This window comes from Oncorhynchus gorbuscha, linkage group LG13, assembly GCF_021184085.1.
Source record: "Oncorhynchus gorbuscha isolate QuinsamMale2020 ecotype Even-year linkage group LG13, OgorEven_v1.0, whole genome shotgun sequence".
Classification (NCBI taxonomy): Eukaryota; Metazoa; Chordata; class Actinopteri; order Salmoniformes; family Salmonidae; genus Oncorhynchus; species Oncorhynchus gorbuscha.
Genome location: NC_060185.1, coordinates 53,238,090 through 53,257,977, shown reverse-complemented (window position 1 = coordinate 53,257,977; position 19,888 = coordinate 53,238,090). Strand labels below are relative to the sequence as shown.

The 19,888-nt window shown below is 46.2% G+C and overlaps 1 protein-coding gene across 8 annotated transcripts in view; it reads left to right on the top strand.

Moving 5' to 3' along the window:
• LOC123993152 (DISP complex protein LRCH3-like) overlaps positions 1-19,888 on the top strand; it is a 75,029-nt gene that overhangs the window by 49,656 nt on the left and 5,485 nt on the right. The window contains exons 12-22 of one of the 8 annotated variants that reach the window (XM_046294992.1): positions 119-259; positions 523-570; positions 10,709-10,762; positions 12,861-12,941; positions 13,511-13,588; positions 14,305-14,338; positions 14,597-14,710; positions 15,392-15,492; positions 15,783-15,920; positions 16,261-16,338; positions 16,871-18,417. In XM_046294992.1, coding sequence (XP_046150948.1) covers positions 119-259; positions 523-570; positions 10,709-10,762; positions 12,861-12,941; positions 13,511-13,588; positions 14,305-14,338; positions 14,597-14,710; positions 15,392-15,492; positions 15,783-15,920; positions 16,261-16,338; positions 16,871-17,071 — 1,068 coding nt within the window. In that variant the 3' untranslated portion in view covers positions 17,072-18,417. Of the gene's footprint in view, positions 1-118; positions 260-522; positions 571-10,708; positions 10,763-12,860; positions 12,942-13,510; positions 13,589-14,301; positions 14,339-14,596; positions 14,711-15,391; positions 15,493-15,782; positions 15,921-16,260; positions 16,339-16,870; positions 18,418-19,888 lie in introns of those variants that run through there. The other 7 variants (XM_046294991.1, XM_046294993.1, XM_046294995.1 and 4 more) reach the window with 7 other exon arrangements.

Sequence of the window (19,888 nt, the reverse complement as noted above, 5' to 3'; positions counted from 1 at the left end):
TCCTCTCCCTCTGTTTCCCCCTATCTTCCATCATTCATCTTTCTCCTCTCTCTTGGTTTCTCTCCCCTCGCTGTGTTTCCTTCCCCTTCCTCTCTCCCCCCCCCCTCTTTGTGTTCAGAGAGGGTCAGGGGCTGGCGTTGGTGCAGGTCCGAGCGTGGAGCGCGTGCGGAGGATGGCCCAGTTGGCCGCCCTGCGGTACGAGGAGGAGAGGCAGAAGCCACGCTCAGTGCAGCGGGACGCCGTCATGACCTACGTCAAGGTTCCTCCGACTACTATTCAGTTTTATTGTTGATTTATGTCTTGCTCTTGTATCTCTGTTAGTGGTGGATTTAGTGGGGGAGTTGGTGAAACGTTATTGGAGTTTACACTGATGCTGTGTATGTCTGCAGTAGCCTTATGTTAAAAATGTTTAAAGTAAAGGATAAATATGAATGGCCTCAAATGAATGACATTCTCTAGCGCTTTTTCTAAGTAGACCTGTTGGAGAGCATTGTGTATGACTGAGACTGGTCTCTCCAACAGCACAAAGTGTCTCAAAGTCCTACCAAGCTGAGTCCCACAGAGAACGAGGTGAGTCCACACACTGCGCTCTCTAACTCTCTCTCTCTCTCTCTCTCTCTCTCTCTCTCTCTCTCTCTCTCTCTCTCTCTCTCTCTCTCTCTCTTTAACTCGCTCTCTCTCTCTCTAACTCGCTCTCTCACCTCTTTCCTCTGTTCTCTCTCACTCTAAAGGTCTCGCCATGCTGAGTTAATGCATGTGTTGGCATGAAAGGTTCTAGAAAAACAACAAAAAGCACAAGTTTTAATAAAATTTCACAGGGGCTCTCTGTTAACATGACTACGCATTTTCTTCAGCAGTCATGTCCGGTGTTCATTCCCCCCATGAATTCTATGTCATCCCCCTTTCAATTGTCCTCCATTAATCCTCCACCTCACCCCACACACACACACACACACACACACACACACACACACACACACACACACACACACACACACACACACACACACACACACACACACACACACACACACACACACACACACACACACACACACACACACACACACACACACACACACCCCTCTCTTTTGCTCCTATTGTGGTCACGTGCCTTCCTTCACACTCCCTCCCCTTCAGTTTTACCATCACTGATTCTTGAGGGTAAAGACGAAACATCTATGACCCCAGCAATGTATTGTTCTTTACTTTGTTGTGCCTACTTTAAAATAGGCCGAGCTCTAGACTGCAACCATTTCGTCACATCTTGCGACCCTTTAACCTCACTGTGCGAGTTACGTTTTTTATTGGTCGCACATTCTACCTGGACACCTCAATCAAAACGTCCTATTTTATGGGAGGAAAAAAACATGAATTTGTTAAACAATAAAGTGCATTACCCTCATCATGTCTGCCCTGCTGTTGGTACAGCCTGTTTCGTTGGGGCACTCGCTCTAACCCCTTGTGGGCTCGCTCTACCCCCTTGTGGGCCTCTTGTGATTGTATTACATTGCAATATGCAAATACGGGGAGCAACTAGTTGTCCATATTAAAGAGAGGAGGGTCTGAATGCGGTACAGATGACATTATTGTGGGAGCACCTTTTCTCAGAGTATGAATTGGGTTTGAATCCTAAGCAACCTGCATGCACATTGTTTGAAGTACAGTAGACTAACATAGCTACTGTAGTAGGTCAAAACTGTGTGCTCGAAACCCCTGGTAGAGCATGGGGTGGGGAAGGCATTGTGGTGCTCATATTAATCATGTTTTGGCTTCAGACCAATGCCTACGTCTCACTTCAAACAGTTTTTAATTTCCATGTTTTTTTACACTTTAGGTGATTGTCCAGCATGACACCAATACAAATCAAGTAAAATTACACAGTGACAAATGGCAACCAAAGTAATGTAGTTATTAGTAATTATTTCATATTAACAGCTTATTTTCCAGAGGGAGGTGAAAAAACAGAAACTCACTGAAGCCAATATGGAGTAAACTATTTTAACAAGCCAATCGAGAGAGCTCCTGGAAAATACAGAAATAATAAACATGTAGCCAACCCATTATTTATTTACTTTCATTATTGACTGTCACATTAGGTGGCTCGGAGAGCAATGCATGAAGTGACACAAACTGCTCCGTGTTCTGTGCCAGCAGAGGGCCTGTGCTACTTCTCCCCCTGACATCCTGGTCATCCACCTCGGTGGAAACGACTTGGGATATGCCAAGGGGACGGCACTGGTGCGGCACATGCAGAGATTTACAGACGGTCATCCGAATGTTTCCCTGGACAAGGGTGGTCTGATATCGCACAGCGGAGAAGCTGGATGTCCCAGTGGGACCAGAAGTGCATGGAGGTGGCCTGGCGCTCAGTCAATCAGCAGGGAACACAATCCGCCACCCCACCCTGGGATGTAGGAGTGGAATGCATCTGACGGAAGAGGGCAATGACGTATTCATTGAGTTGGTCTCAAGTCTACACCATTCCCTCCATAGTAGCAAGATGGAGAATGGTGCAATTGCAGTACATAGTTCGGGGCGTTCCTGCGTATTTTCCTGCGTATTTTCCTGCATCTTTAGGGCTCCCGAGTAGTGCAGCGGTCGAAGGCACTGCATCTCAGTACTACAGACACCCTGGTTCGAATCCATGCTGTATCACAACCGGCCGTGATTGGGAGTCCCATAGGGCGGCCCACAATTGGCCCAGCGTCGTCCAGGTTTGGCCGGTGTAGGCCTTCATTGTAAATAATAATTAGTTCCGCCTAGTTAAATCAAGGTTTCATTAAATCTGAAGGAATCTCTCATACTTCTATTGGTCCATTTTTAAGCTGGGACTCGGGGACACAGGCAGGAGCGCTCCAGTACAGTAGGTGGCGGGAATGCACCATCACATTGGATGCCAACTGCTGATAAACCCCACAGAAGAGGACGCACGGGCGACATTGCCGGTAGCTAGCTAGGAGACTGTCCTTCGCCCCCGAAAAACTCAGATAATACTTGTATGACGTAGACAATCGGGGGAAATCCCGACTGCAGAAACCAATGGGATGCTCGGGGTGGGCCGCAATCTCACACTATTGGCAAGACGCTCGCAGTAGTAGACACCACTGTCCCTGTCTTTTGCCACATTGGCCTGCAAGCATACACCGTGACTGCGGGCCAATATGTGTGTCGGGACTGGAAAGAGAATGGTCAAAATGTCCTAAACCCAAGACCTTCAGATTGGATCCCACAGTCATAAACCCTGCCTATTTCTACCATTTCTCTTCAGTGGAACTGAAACCATTTATGAAGTAAGGGACCTTTTTAAATAACCTAATACGATCACCAAGCATGTCCCAAACCCTAAAATTACAAGAACTTGAAATTCTCACTGACCGACAGAGCACGGCCATCGTTAACTCGGTGAGGTCATCTTCGTGTTCACATCTTACTGACGGCTTCTTTAGATGGCAGCTAGCTCATAATGGCAGAACCAGCTCAACAGATGCGTCAATGGGGACTTACTGTATAGCCCCAGGCTTAAGTAATGTACTTTACACATTTTTGACATGACCGGACAGGTAACAAAATGAACGACAGCTAACTTAACACAAACAGCAGGGGTACAAACTTCACAACCCAGTGCTTACATTTGAATATAAAAATTGATTTTGACAAACAGAACTATGCTCAATTTTATCTCTGAGACCCTCAGGATGACAAATCGGAGCAAGATTACTGAATGCAAGTACATTATATTCCTTCAGAGGTCAACGTATCAAACCAGTTGCCGTGATAAAAGTGTTGTTGTTGTGCACTCTCCTCAAACAGAATGGTATTTTTTCACTGTGATAGCTACTGTAAATTGGACAGTGCAGATTAACAATAATTTAAGCTTTCTGCCCCCAAAAAACATGTCTATGTCCTGGAAAGTTGGATGTTACTTACAACCAGGGACATCACTAGAAATTCATGGATAGGGGGGCTAAGCTTCTTTTAAGGGGGTCTGGGCATACTCCCCCAGGATTTGTTTTAAAGCCTCTAAAATGTGTTTTCATCATGTATTTTTAGATAAGCAACGGGTGTAAAATCGATCAAAATAAAGTTATTTTTGGACAAGGTTGGCTAAAGGTATACCGGTCTCAGTTTTTGTTTGACACTGATCTAATATGACTTACTTAATTTCTTTATTTGGATAGAATAAAAGTCCTCTCTGTCCTCATCCCTCAAACAACAACAAAAGGCACAAAAATGGCTGAATATTCGAGCCAAAATACTTTTTGGATGTTATTTTGAGAGAGAGACATGCAAGGTCATATTATACCACTAGAAACAAATATTTAAGTTAAACCCTTTTGTTCATAGGTCTTTGCAACGCACTTTAGGCCTGCTATACCCCTCTCATTTGGAGTTGCTGTTGCAACTCATTTGCTATCGGTTGGGCATCAAATGACTTGATTTCTGCTAGTGCTAGTAAACGCTCCTTAACTGTCCCCTCTGTTACATACCGAACACACAGGGCCAACTGTTCAGGCTGCCCATCCCTGTCCTCATCCGCCATAATGGCATACATTCCAGACTTTGACATCTCAGAGACCATGGCGTCCGTAATCTCTTGAGCACAGCATTCGATCATGTCATTCTGAGATTCTGGAGAGAAAGATGTCGCGTTTGATGGAGTATTGTACCTTTGCAGGAAAGGGTTAAACTCCTTCAAAAGCTCCATACATTCAAGAAAGTTCCCTCTATTTGTGCTTTCACTAGATTCATCATTGGCACAGAAAGAGAGTCCCTGTCTTCCTAACATTGAGGTGACCGCAACAATTCTCCTCAGATACTCCCTTCTCTCTGCAATATCACTATCACCAGCACCATGACTGCTAGTTGCCTGGTAGCTTTGCCATGCTTTGCCATGCCATTTCATGTTTACCCGAAGATAAACAAAGCTTTTTCCAATTTTTGCAGCCATTGCTGACAAAATAATCAAATGGAATGTCTGGGCCCAGTGTCTTTATCTCCTAATCGCTCTCATTTCTGGAAGGAGTTGCTGCAGCGGCTTCATTTCTTTCTTTCTCTGGATCTGTTTGTTGTCCCTCCCTCCCTGTCTGGATCTGTTTGTTGCCCCTCCCTCCCTGTCTGGATCTGTTTGTTGTCCCTCCCTCCCTGTCTGGATCTGTTTGTTGTCCCTCCCTCCCTGTCTGGATCTGTTTGTTGTCCCTCCCTCCCTGTCTGGATGTTTTTGTTGTCCCTCCCTCCCTGTCTGGATCTGTTTGTTGTCCTTCCCTCCCTGTCTGGATCTGTTTGTTGTCCTTCCCTCCCTGTCTGGATCTGCTTGTTGTCCTTACCTCCCTGTCTGGATCTGCTTGTTGTCCCTACCTCCCTGTCTGGATCTGCTTGTTGTCCCTCCCTCCCTGTCTGGATCTGTTTGTTGTCCCTCCCTCCCTGTCTGGATCTGTTTGTTGTCCCTCCCTCCCTGTCTGGATCTGTTTGTTGTCCCTCCCTCCCTGTCTGGATCTTTTTGTTGTCCCTCCCTCCCTGTCTGGATCTTTTTGTTGTCCCTCCCTCCCTGTCTGGATCTTTTTGTTGTCCCTCCCTCCCTGTCTGGATCTTTTTGTTGTCCCTCCCTCCCTGTCTGGATCTGTTTGTTGTCCCTCCCTCCCTGTCTGGATCTGTTTGTTGTCCCTCCCACCCTCCCACCCAGCCTAATAGTCCTCACCCAGAACCCCACAGAACTGAGGAGCAGCTCGTGACTATGGGGCAGCTCGGGACTGAGGGGCAGCTCGGGACTGAGGAGCAGCTCGGGACTGAGGGGCAGCCCGGAACTGAGGGGCAGCCCGGAACTGAGGGGCAGCCCGGAACTGAGGGGCAGCCCGGAACTGAGGGGCAGCCCGGAACTGAGGGGCAGCCCGGAACTGAGGGGCAGCCCGGAACTGAGATGAAGCTCAGGCAGGTAGTAGACTCCGGTTGATCCGGCTGGCTGGCGGAAGAGACTGGTTGACTGGTAGATCTGGAAGAGACTGGTTGACTGGCAGATCTGGAAGAGACTGGTTGACTGGCAGATCTGGAAGATCATGGCTGACTGGCGGATCTAGCTGCTCTATGCAGGCTGGCAGCTCCTTGCAGACTGACAGCTCTTTGCAGACTGGCATCTCTGGCTGCTTTATACAGACTGACAGCTCTGACTGCTCCATGCAGGCTGACAGCACCCTGCAGACTGGCAGCTCCTTGCAGACTGACAGCTCCTTGCAGACTGGCAGCTCTGGCTGCTTCACGCAGACTGACAGCTCTGACTGCTCCATGCAGGCTGACGGCACCCTGCAGACTGGCAGCTCCTTGCAGACTGACAGCTCCTTGCAGACTGACAGCTCATTGCAGACTGACAGCTCATTGCAGACTGACAACTATGGCTGCTTCATGCAGACTGACAGCTCTGGCTGCTTCATGCAGACTGACAGCTCTGGCTGCTTCATGCAGACTGACAGCTCTGGCTGCTTCATGCAGACTGACAGCTCAGGCTGCTCCGAACAGGCAGGAGGCTCCGGCAGCGCAGGAGGGAAGGAAGGCTCTGGCTGTGCTGAACAGGCGAGGCGCACAGAAGGCCTGGTGCTGGAACTGGTGCTACAGGAGCGAGGACACGCACAGGAAGCCTGGTGCGGGGAGCTGCTACCGGAGGACTGGTGTGTGGAGGTGGCTCTGGATAGACCGGACCGTGCAGGCGCACTGGAGCTCTTGAGCAACGAGCCTGCCCAAGCTTAACTGGCTCGATGCCCACTCTAGCCCGGCCAATACGAAGGGCTGGTATGAACCGCACCGGGATGAACCACACCGGGCTATGCCACCCGCACTGGAAAAACTGTGCGCTCCATAGCATAACACGGTGTCTGCCCGGTCTCTCTAGCCCACCGGTAAGCACAGGGAGTTTGCGCAGGTCTCCTACCTGGCATAGCCATACTCCCATTAAGCCCCCCCCCCAATAATAATTTTTTGGGGCTGCTTTTCGGGCTTCCAACCGCGTCGCCGTGCTGCCTCCTCATGCCAGCGCCTCTCCGCTTTATCCGCCTCTATTTCTTCCTTGGGACGGCGATAGGCTGAGCCCAGGGTCCTTTTCCGTCTAATATCATCTCCCAAGACCAGAAGTCCCTATATCGCTGCTCCTCACAATTAATAGGGAGAGTAGGCTCAGGTCTGACTCAGCCACTCTCTCTCTGAGCCCTCCCCCAATAAATATTTGGGGGTTACTTTCGGTTTTCGCTCTGCGCCGCCGTGTTTTACTTTTCGACTCCATTCGCCTATAGCCCTCTTCGCACTGCTCCAGCGAATCCCAGGCGGGCTCCTGCACTCTCTCTGGGTCGGCCGCCCACCTGTCGATTTCTTCCCACGTCGTATACTCCATGCCTCTGCTGTCCATAACGTCCTCCCTTCGCTGTTCAAGCTGTCGCTGCCTGTTAACACGCTGCTCGGTCCAAGTGTGGTGGGTGATTCTGTAACGGCGTTCTTCGTTTGTAGAAAGAGAGTCGGACCAAAATGCAGCGTAGTGGTTACTCATGTCTTTAATGAAGTAACTTATACAAAAACAACAAACGGAACGTGAAACCTATTACAGCCTATCTGGTGAAACTACACAGAGACAGGAACAATCACCCACGAAATACAAAGTGAAACTCAGGCTACCTAAATACGGTTCCCAATCAGAGACAACGAGAATCACCTGACTCTGATTTAGAACCGCCTCAGGCAGCCAACCCTATACAACACCCCTAATCAGCCGCGATCCCAAATACTACAAACCCCAATACGAAAATACAATAACATAAACCCATGTCACACCCTGGCCTAACCAAATATATAACGAAAACACAAAATACAATGACCAAGGCGTGACAAAAATGTTGTATCAAGACTGCCCAATTGGTTTATTAATAACTTTTCATGTTCATAACTGTGCACTCTCCTCAAACAATAGCATGGTATTATTTAATAGCTACTGTAAATTGGACAGTGGCGTTAGATTAACTTCTTGACGTACCCATCCCGTTACCGGGATCATTTTCATCAACATCTGCTGAATTGCAGCGGGCCAAATTCAAATTAGATGACTAAAAATATTTAATTTTCATGAAATCACAAGTGCAATATAGCAAAACACAGCTTAGCATGTTGGTAATCCACCTGGCGTGCCAGATTTCAATAAAACTTTATGTAAGGACATCTCTCTCAGTAGACAAAATATTACAAACAGCTAGCAGCTAAGTAGATTGGTCACGAAAGTCCGAAAAGCAATAAATTAATCGCTTACCTTTGATCTTTGGATGTTTGCACTCACGAGACACCCAGTAACACAATAAATGTTCCTTTTGTTCCATAAAGATTATTTTTATATCCAAAATACCTCCATTTGGTTGGCACATTTTGTTGAGTAATCCACAGGCTCGAGCGGCCACAACAGGGCAGACGAAAATTCCAAATAGTATCCGTAAAGTTCGTAGAAACATGTCATATGTTTTTTTATAATCAATCCTCAGGTTGTTTTTACAATAAATAATCAATAATATTTCAACCGGACTGTAGCTTTTTCAATAGGAGAGAGAGAGAAAATGTCTGCTCCAAGCTGTTGCTCTTGCAAAACTCTGCTGGCACCCAGCCATCCACTGACGCGATGTGTCGTTCTCGCTCATTTTTCAGGAATAAAAGGCTGAAACTGTCTAAAGACTGTTCACACCATGTGGAAGCCATAGGGAAATGAATCTGGTTGCTATTCCTTTAAATGGAGGGAAGGCATGCAATGGAACAGGGAGCGTTCAACATAAGAGGCACTTCCTAGTTGGATTTTCCTCAGGTTTTCACCTGCAATATCAGTTCTGTTATACTCACAGACAATATTTTGACAGTTTTGGAAACTTGAGTGTTTTCTATCCTAATCTGACAATTATATGCATATTCTAATTTCTGGGCCTGAGAAATAGGCAGTTTCAATTGGGTACGTTTTTCAGCCAATCATGAAAATACTGCCCCCTACACTCAACAAGTTAACAAGAATTTAAGCTTTCTGCCCATATCAGATATGTCTATGTCCTGGAATTTTCTTGTTACTTACAACCTCATGCTAATCGCAGTACCCTACATTAGCTCAACCGTCCAGAGGGGGACCCACCAATCCTTAATGAGTGAGTGACGACGGACGTAGTCAATATAACTGTGTTCAGCAGATTTGAAATGTTAAGTGACCGAATGCAGAGGGGGGATATCAGCACATAATGAAATCTCTTACAATATTAGATTATGACATCTCTCTAAAACAAGTTATAGGCTACTCTGTCAGATGAGTACCGATACGTTTTCGTTTATTCATTATTTATCTTCATATGACGAGCATTAAAAAGGATTTGCCAGTAGATTGTCGACTTGATTTATGATGATGACTGTTAGCTAAGACTTTGAAAGTAAGATGTTGACATGATCAGTCCAATCAAAGCTACTGTACAAATAATGTGATTTGACGTAATTTCTGTGGCCAATGACCTTGAGCCTCCTTGGATGGACACTTCTAATATACATTTTCTAGCTCTAACTTTAGACTTGTACTGTCCCATGAGTGGTAGAAAACTGAGTCTACGCAACGGTCTGTATTTTCTGCTGGCCCGCCCCACCACCACAGAAAGCCCTGAGCTAGGCTGAAACACCTGCATTTTGGAGCTGCCTTACTCAAGAAAACAAAAATGAGACTAAGTTTGTATGGGGCTTTATGAACTCAATGAATGTTTGTTTTTATTTTTTATTTTAAATTGTTTGAAAACTGATGTGGCAGGTATTAATGCCAAAATAACAAGCAAATCAGCCCCATATGCCCTGAATGACGGGTCGCCACTGGATACCTTATACGTTTCATTAACGGTTGCACCTACAAACGTATTCAATTTGAAAGGTGGCAAGTCTGATGCTCATTTTATGGACGCTGTGGACTCGTATGAATCCGACGTCTAGAATTTGACCTATGTTTTTGAAAGAAATTGTCTGACGACCCTAATGCTAACGGTCAAAGATCCGGTATAGTGGTTCCCGCCAACGGCCGGACAAATCATGACCAGAGGCGTGGAGTGTGTTGTGTACCACCAAACAAGTTCATTTGCTCATTTTCATCGACATTGGTGTCATATTGGTTTAAGATATGATGGTATGTAAATGTGAATGTAACATTGAGCTTCAACCAATGCATATACTATAACCCAATAATATTAGAGCACATCAAGACAAAAAAACATCTGAATTCTGGAGCCCTATAGTGACAGTAAAATATAACAAAAGTAGCTTAATTGTCAACCCAAAATTCCTGACCATCACTGGTTTAGGCTTGTATATCCCCGTATTTTTTTATCATTCATTCCTGCTTGGACATGTTAAATGTAGTAACTTATTTATTGAATGCCATCTCTGTAGTCTGACACTAATTAATAAAGCATTGTAAATGACTTTATAATGACTTAAGATGCTGACTCAAATGTATTCTGGTGTGGGACGCTGCACAATTCTTTTGGGGGGGGGGGGGGTGCCACCACATCATGTGCTGGTGCCACCAACTAAAAATGTTTGTGCCACCAGGGGAAAGTGTTAGTCTAGAGCGCTGGCTATATATCCTAGTGATCTCCCCCTCACCCCCTCTCCATCCTCACCTCCTGTCTTCCATGTGTGTTCTTGTCCTCATTCCCCCTCTTCCACTCCTCCCTGCCAGAACGCGTACCCCTCCAGGCGTTCCACCCACACGGACGACTCGGCCCTCCTCATGGTAAGGCCCCGTTGCTGTGCTCCCCTTCGCTTCTTCCCTAAGCCAACAAGTGTGCACTACTTCACTCTCTCTCCACTAATTTTAGAACAGTGGTCAATTTAGATTTTTACATCAACAAATGACCTTAAATTCATTGCATTTTCATCTCTTATCCAAATGAAAAGAAGCCAATGAATGTATTTTTCGAGGTATCTTTTTCAAAAACGTATCATTCCATACAATAATCTGTCATGTTAATTTAGAAATAATACTTGGCGACCCCATCTGCAGTTCCCGGTCGGCCACACAAGGGGTCTCGACCCCGACTTTGAATAACACTGTTTTAAAAGGGAGCAACTGGGGAAAGATATATGGTAGCCCATGGCATGCTTACACCAATCTAAAGCTGTTCTGGGGGAATTCTTTTATATATATTTTTTTAACAAAAATTAATCTTTATGCTTCTAAACACTTGTGGCGGAGTAAACAAGTGCCCATGTTAGGAAAACAGTAGGAAATGGGAACACGACCTGTGTCTCACCTGCTCTCTATCCACCCTCTACCCACCTGTCAACACCCAATAACCTTTCATAGTCCTCCCCCTCCATCTCTAATACTCTTGTCTATTGTTTGGTTATATAGCTAAACACATTCACACGAGAATGAATCTATGGACTTTCAGGTAACTGCTCAAAAAATGGAAACGTGAGTAAATGAGGTGCCTCCACACACATGTGGTTCCTGAGTAAATTAAGCAATTAACATCCCATCATGCTTAGGGTCATGTAAAAACATGCCCAGTTGCCCATTATTTTGGCTACCATGGTTAGATGAGATCTTGATGACTTTGAAAGAGGGGTCTCAAAGGAGCATACAGAGTTTAAAGGGTGTTTATCTCAGTCACCAGATCTCAACCCAATTGATCACTTATGGGAGATTCTGTAGCGGCACCTCAGTCCACCAAATGATGGGATTTCTCATAGAAGAATGCTGACTCATCCCTCCAATAGAGTTGTAGACACTTGTAGAATCTATGCCAAGTTGCATCGAAGCTGTTCTGGCAGCTCGTGGTGCCCCAACGCCCTACTAAGATGCTTTCATTTGGACTTTCCTTTATTTTGGCAGTTGTGAAACCTGTGTTTCGTCATATGCCTGTGTGGAAATCTGGTTTTTCTGATTGCATCTAACAATCTGTTGGTCAGTGAGCGATGCGTTCCGCCATTCACTGCCACTGTAAAAGAAGTGGCGTTTGACATCATTAACTGGGTCGTGTTCCTTACGCACCAAATGGAAGAAAGCAGATTGAACTTCCATGTGGGACTAGGATAAAACTCACATTTTCATTTTCTGTCAAGTGCCCTAATGAACACAACCCTGGGTATTATAACTTTTTCACAGTAATGTTCCTCTGACCCAAACTCTACCCCCCTGGCTCACTTTTCTCTGAGCACAGTACAGTGTAACCCAAGTATAAGCCTGCTTTTGTTACACATGGCTTATTTACAGCCTGGTTTGGCGTGACTTGTTTATTTTAAAACAAAACCTTCAAGTAGTCAGAGCACTTTCATTACAGTCCTTCGTCTTGAAATGTTAAACTGTTGACATACACAATTTGTGACTGTCAACAGTAGACTAATGAACAAAATACACTTTTTTGTATAATGTCCCTCTAAAAGGGGGCTGGAATCAGATACCTAATCAGGTGCATGGAAGGAAAATGGAAATATCTTCAACAGCATGGTATGGTTTGGGTCAGCACGGTCGTGTGAAAACGCTGTTAGTTTAGTCATGAGATGACCTGCTGCTTGGTTCTGGGTTTCAGCTGGCTGTTGGAATCCTTGCCTGTCCCCTTGCTTTCTGACTTTTTCACTAACCTGTTCCAGAGACAGGAGTTGTGTCCCAAATGGCACCTTATTCCCTATATAGTGCACTACATTTTACCAACGCCCGTAGGGCATAACAAATAGTCCCTTTTTTCTGGTGCATTGTACCTTACACCTGTCCTGGCTTAACCCCTCTTCTCCTCCTCCACTTCTTTCTCTTCTGATTCCCCTCTTTCTGTATGTGTTTATTTTCTGTCTCTCTCTCTCTCTCCCTTCTCCGGCTGGTTCACTGTTAGAGCGAGTACCAGCCTCGCATGGTGTTTGAGATAGACACTGACACCAACACCATAAAGAGGAAGCCTGGCACTCACAAGCAGGTGAAACACTCCTTTGGTTACAGTCCTACACATATACAAATTTGACTTGTTTCACATGCACATTTAGGGAGCAACTATGTGTGCACAGCATACACACAGTCGCACATTGTTGGAGCACAGCAATACATACAAACAAACAAACCAACCAAGTCATAGGCACTTAACCCAAATTGCTCCTTTAATTTGCTCTAGATAAGAGTGTCTGCTAAATTACTGAAATATAAAATGATATACAGGCTGTCTGCAAACATACCATCCCACACACAAACATGCACACAGTTGTTTGTTTGTGGCCTGTATCTGCAGCATGCTGTGTGTGCACTGTGCTTTACTCAATTAACAGAACAGTACTCGATTTTCAACCTCTCTCTGCTTATAAATCTCTCCATTATTCCACGTCTCTTTATTTTCCTTCACACTTCCTTGTTACTCTTTCTCCTCAATTGTAATTTTTATTTATTTATAAATCCCTCAATCCACCTGTTGCCATTCCTTCCCTTGTCTCTCTCCTTATTTCTCCTTATATTTTTGTCCTCCTGCACTCTTTCTCTCCAACCACCTCCCCCCAGTCTCTTACTGTGTCTGGGATGTCCATAGATGGGTGTCTCTCCTATCCTGCCGATATTGCCCCAACTTGTCTACTGCAGGTACTGCAACCTTGCACGTCGTCTTTTCAGAGCAACCTCCCTTTTCTGTCTCTCTCTCTCTTTTTATTTCCTTATGCTTTGGATTTTGGAGCATGCTGTTAAACACTGGTCCAGGGCCAGTTTAGTGATGGTTAGAGTTTGGCTCGTGCATGTGTGGTGCGCTCCCCTGTGCAAAGTGCCTGCTGTGGCACCACCCAGGTGTGAGCTACACTTTGGCTGTGGATGAGGTGAGTTTCCCCTGCATAATGGAAACGGGTTGAGCACCTATTAGGAAAGCACTAGGTGTCTATAAATCTAATCCATGAATATATCATTATAAGCTGACCCTAAGGGGCCACTCTACCTACCTGCAGCCAGAGAGTCTGATCCATGGCTCTATGCCCACAGTCCACCCTCTTCTCTGTAACAGTTGCCCATCTTTGATCTAGTGGTAAAAGATAGGTTTGTTAACACCAAACAGTAAAAGATGAATGCTAATGCTAACAGCGCTAATGTTGGTGTCAAAAGGTGCTCTCGTGATATTTGTGGGCCTTTACTCTCCCTCATTACATCTCTGGTGCCAACAGAGGTGTGATATTTACCTGAGTGTTGTTGAGAGAACCGTATGTGCATGAATGCCGGAGTTTCACTCCTGACTCCAGTTGAAAGTGGGATGAAATGAACCCTCTCTCTCCCTCTGTTTGCTCTCCGCCGGGACTTGACTGGCCACCCAGCAGGGCGAGGATCGCTGCTCCTCCCTGTCTCCCACAGGTAAGACACCAGTCACACTATTCCTGCTGCCCTTCACTGCTAGTTGCAGCTAGTCCCATTGGCTTCCAGGGAAACCAGAGTGTAAATGGCTGTGAACGAGAGCAGATTCCAACACACCCTTCCCCTCTCCTTAATCATTTCCTGTATCCCAAATTGACTACAACTCCCTAGACGTTCCTGTGGATCTGAAAGGGTTTTATAACACGCCATATTCACTCTACCACTCTCCCACCTGCTCACTTCCTGTTCTGCTTGCAGCGCTCCAATCACCTTCTTACCCCGGCCCTGTTACTCCGCCCTCCTGCTGTGGACCCGCCCAGCGGCCGGACAGCTTCTTGTTTCGCCTCAGCCAGAAGGAAGAGCAGAGGAGAGGTATGTCACTGGATCACAAACTCTGGATCTTGGCTGCATGGCCTGGGGAGCTTTCAGAAGAGAGTGTTGGTACCTCCTGAGTGTGCAATGCGCATGTCGCAATTGAGTGTCATGTGACATTGCTCTGGTAACTAGCTGGGCTGATAGACACGTCTGGATGGGATCCTGCACAGTCACTGAGCGATACTGTGGATAGTCAAACAAAATAGATGCTTCACACCCTTAGAATTAATTTGGGGGTCGGGGATGGGGGGTAGTAGTATTAGATCATTTTGCGTATGGAAAGATTTCTATGTTTTAAATAGGGAAGGGGATATTGTCGGCTTTTGTTTTGACTTATGTATGCTGGTCTATGACTTTGATTTCTGTCTGTCTATAGGTCAGAGTTTTGTCTGTTTGGTTCAGTGACTAACATGCATCTGTGGCTTATAGTTTCGTAGCTCAGTTTTCTGTTGGTTTTGTTCCGACTCTCTATTACTTCAAGTTCCTTCTGTTGCTGTAGTTCTATCTGCTGTAGTTTGCCTTCTGGATTGTTTGCCAGCCGTCTGGTCATGCACTTGTATCCGTAGAGCTGGACTTTCCTCGTCTTCAGGATCAATGATTAGCAGCCATTCTGCTTTCACCAGCTTTTGATCTTGTGTGTGTATGTTTGAGCCTGTCTGGTTCTGCCTTCCTCGCCAGGTGATGGTGCCGCCCCCAGGCCAGAGCCTGAAGATGTGACCCCTACCCAGGCTCAAGGCCCCATGGGAGAGGAGGCTGCTCTGGTGGAGCAACTGCGGAAGGTGAACAGATTCCCCCCCCCCCTTTTGAACAAGCCATTAGGGCCTGGAGTTTCTACTGGGTTCCTTGGCCCGTATTCATAAAGCATTTCAGAGTAGAAGTGCTCAACCAGAATCAGTCTTTCCTTTCAGATCGTAATGAGTACAATTATATGAACACGGGGACCTGATCCTAGATCGGCACTCCTACTCTCAGGTGCTTCATGAGCCCAGGTCAGATCACAAGGTCAGGAAAAACTCCAGTCCCGACATGTGCTGATCCCCCTGTAATTGTGTCCTGCTCTATTTTGTAGAACATAGAGTCGCGTCTGAAAGTGTCCTTGCCAAGCGACCTGGGGGCAGCACTGACCGACGGGGTTGTCCTCTGCCATCTGGCAAATCACGTGCGGCCACGATCCGTACCCAGCATCCATGTGCCCTCCCCTGCTGTGGTGAGTGTTTGTGTGTTTGCGCACTTTGTGCGTGTGCTGTGTGTGCAAACCATGTGTGTATTGGTGAGATATCAGTTTTAGAATACATTTTGTCAGTGTGTCTTTCTCTCAGGAACTCTACACTTCAAGCATATCAATACAACAATGCTACTTTTTTGCATTTGGGTTATGATCAGGCACTGCTTACATCCCAAATGGAACCCTATTCCCTATATGCTGTGACATAGCCCTATAGGCCCTGGTCAAAAGTAGTGCACTTGACAGGGAATAGGGTGCCATTTGGGACACAACCGCTGTCTTTGTGCTTACCATTATCCCCGTTCTGTCTCTGTCCATCAAGCCCAAACTGACGATGGCCAAATGTCGGCGGAACGTGGAGAACTTTCTGGAGGCGTGTCGCAGGATCGGGGTTCCACAGGTAAGACCTTCACACTAGTTGAATAAAGGACTGGCATACTCAACTCACTAGTCTTCATGCTAAAACGTTTGTGATGGGTTAGAAAAAGCATATGATCCAAGAGAACCTTTACTGACTGACTGTTCTTCAGATTTTAATTTGCTAGCAGCAGGCAGTGACCTCAACAAATGAATGAAATACCTGAAGGCTATTTTCAGACAGTGCAGGTTTTTCTCTTCTATCATAAGATGTTTTGTTCATAGTAGGGAGACAGACTCCCTCTACTCAGTTTAGCCTACTTCTCTGTCCCTGCTGTTTATCAGTTGACTCCAGCTAACTCAAATGACAAACGGGCAACCTGCATAGCTTTTGTAAACCGCTTAATAACAGTAACTTTCTCTCTCTCTCTTTCCGTTCCTCCGCTTCCCTCTCAAATGCATCTTCCATCCAAACACAAAACTCCCCTATCTGTGTGATCTTATCCTCCCCCCCCCCCCCCACCTAACCCATTCCTCTACCATTCTCTGCCCCCACTTCACCTCCCGTGAGACAGGAGAGGCTGTGCACAGTGGAGGAGGTTCTGGATGGCCGGGGAGGCTGTGTTTACGGGACGCTGGGGGTCCTGCTCTCCATGGCTCCCCCCCCCCTCCAAATGCCTTCTCCTCCGGCCCAGCTGGCAGGCTTCGCCCTCTTCTATCTGTCCATCATGTCTGTACTGTGTGCCCTGTACTGCCACCTGGTGCCCTACCTCTGAACTGTCTGTCTGGACAACACAATCCCTTTCTCACATTCCTCGTCCCACAACAAACGGACTCTCTACCACTTGTGCACACACACTATCTCAAACACACATCACTCGCACACCTCTGTGCTTCTCATTTCATATTGCGGTGTTTTCCATCACTGCAGCATTATCTATTCAGACACAGCAGTCAGCAGAACTCAACAAGGGAAAACACAAGAATGAGTGGACCACTCCCTCTCTGTCCCACTCTACCTTAACAAAGAGGAGCGCTCGCCACTGCCTGGTTTGTCATCCACTGAAACGGGCACAACTCCATATGCCAAATACCATATAGTAGGTTTTATCTTTTGTTGTTCCAGTTGTTTGTTGGGGAAAGGTTACTTGCGTCTCCTCAAGTAGTGGCAAGGTGGACCTTCAATGCTCCCTCGTGACCCTTCTGTCATGTACTGGCACTCCCCCCATTTGAGAGAGACAGCGAGACCCTGGAGGTGGCTGTGTTGTCACTGAACTGTCCGCTACTGTACCTACCTACTGAACCTCCGTCTGTGCCTTAAGTTTGTCCGCCTGCCAACGTGTGTGTTTTAGATGGAACATTCCCACCCGAAGCCACTTCCATTGCACTAATAACATCAATCAAGTCGGAGTGCTTGTCCAATGTAGCCTACGTGCTTCTTCCTCCCTCCTCCTGTCCCTGAGAAGAACCAACCACGAGTAATCTGACTAATCAATGCCGAGCGCTTCTCTTCTCTCCTGACTCTAGCACAGCTTAGCCTAAGCTGCAAAGTCAGTCTGAAGTTTTAGCCTAATCAAGAGAGCAGGTCGGCGAGGGTCATGTTAGCCTTTGAGTCTTTGCTGACGCACAATCAAGTTTCTGACAGGAAACCTTTTTATTTCCTTGACTGTCTGTGATCCAGCCCCCCTCTGTCATAATGCTAATTTTGTGGCTCCGGGGAGATGTTTCCGCTAGATACAGATCTAGGATCAGCTACACCTCCCCAATCCTAACCTTTAAAGAGGAACTGAAACGCTCAAATCACCCTACATTTTACAAGGTATGTACCCTGTTGAAGGTGATGTTCTGAAAATACCTTTAAAACATAATATGATAGATTCGTAGAGTGCCTAGCACAAGCTTCTTCAAAAAACATCTTTATTTAACTTGGCAAGTCGGAGAGATATACCTGCTGGAACGCGTGTTTCAGGTGGGTGCTGCTATGGTGACCAGCGAGCTGAGAAAAGGTGGGACTTTACCAACCAGGGTCTTGTAGATGACCTGGAGCCAGTGGGTTTGGCGACGAGTATAAAGCGAGGACCAGCCAACGGGAGCGTACAAGTCGCAGTGATGGGTAGTATATGGGGCTTTGGTGACAAAACGGATGGCACTGTGACAGACTGCATCCAATTTGTTGAGTAGGGTATTGGAGGCTATTTTGTAAATGACATCGCCGAATTTGAGGATCGGTAGGATGGTCAGTTTTACAAGGGTATGTTTGGCAGCATGAGTGAAGAAAGCTTTGTTGCGAAATAGGAAGCCAATTCTAGATTTAACTTTGGATTGGAGATATTTGATGTGAGTCTGGAAGGAGAGTACAGTCTAACCAGACACCTAGGTATTTGTAGTTGTCCACATATTATAAGTCAGAACCGTCCAGTGATGTTGGACAGGCGGGCAGGTGCAGGCAGCGATCGGTTGAAGAGCATGCATTTAGTTTTACTTGTATTTAAGAGCAATTGGAGGCCACGCAAGGAGAGTTGTATGGCATTGAAGCTCGCCTGGAGGGTTGTTAACAGTGTCCAAAGAAGGGTCAGAGGTATACAGAATGGTGTAGAATGTATGCACACATGATTGTAAGTCGCTTTGGATAAAAGCGTCTGCTAAATGGCATATATTATTATTTATTATTAGGTGGATCAGACACTCACCCGTAGCAAGAGCGACATCATTGATGTATACAGAGAAGAGAGTCAGTCCAAGAATTGAACCCTGTGGCACCCCCATAGAGACTGCCAGAGGCCCGGACAAAAGGCCCTCCGATTTGACACACTGAACTCTATCAGAGAAGTAGTTGGTGAACCAGGCTAGGCAATCATTTGTGATACCAGGCTATCAAGTCTGCCGATGAGGATGTGGTGATTGAGTCGAAAGCCTTGGCCAGGTCAATGAATATGGCTGCACAGTATTGTTTCTTATCAATGGCGTTTAAGATATTGTTTAGAGCCTTGAGCGTGGCTGAAGTGCACCCATGACCAGCTCTGAAACCAGATTGCATAGCGGAGAAGATACGGTGGGATTCAAAATGGTCGGTAATCTGTTTGTTGACTTGGCTTTCGAAGACCTTAGAAAGGCAGGGTAGGATAGATATAGGTCTGAAGCAGTTTGGGTCAAGAGTGTTCCCCCCTTTGAAGAGGGGGATGACCGCAGCTGCTTTCCAATCTTTGGGAATCTCAGACGACAACGAAAGAGAGGTTGAACAGGCAAGTAAGAGGGGTGGCAACAATTTTGGCAGATAATTTTAGAAAGAAAGGGTCCAGATTGTCAAGCCCGGCTGATTTGTAGGGGTCCAGATTTTGCCGCTCTTTCAGAACATCAGCTGACTGGATTTGGGAGGATAAATGGGGAAGGCTTGAGCGAATTGCTGTGGGGGGGTGCAGTTCTGTTGACAGGGGTAGGGGTAGCCAGATGGAAAGCATGGTCAGCCGTAGATTTTTTAATGAATTTGTTTGCAAATTATGGTGGAAAATAAGTATTTGGTCAATAACAAAAGTTTATCTCAATACTTTGTTATATACCCTTTGTTGGCAATGACAGAGGTCAAACATTTTCAG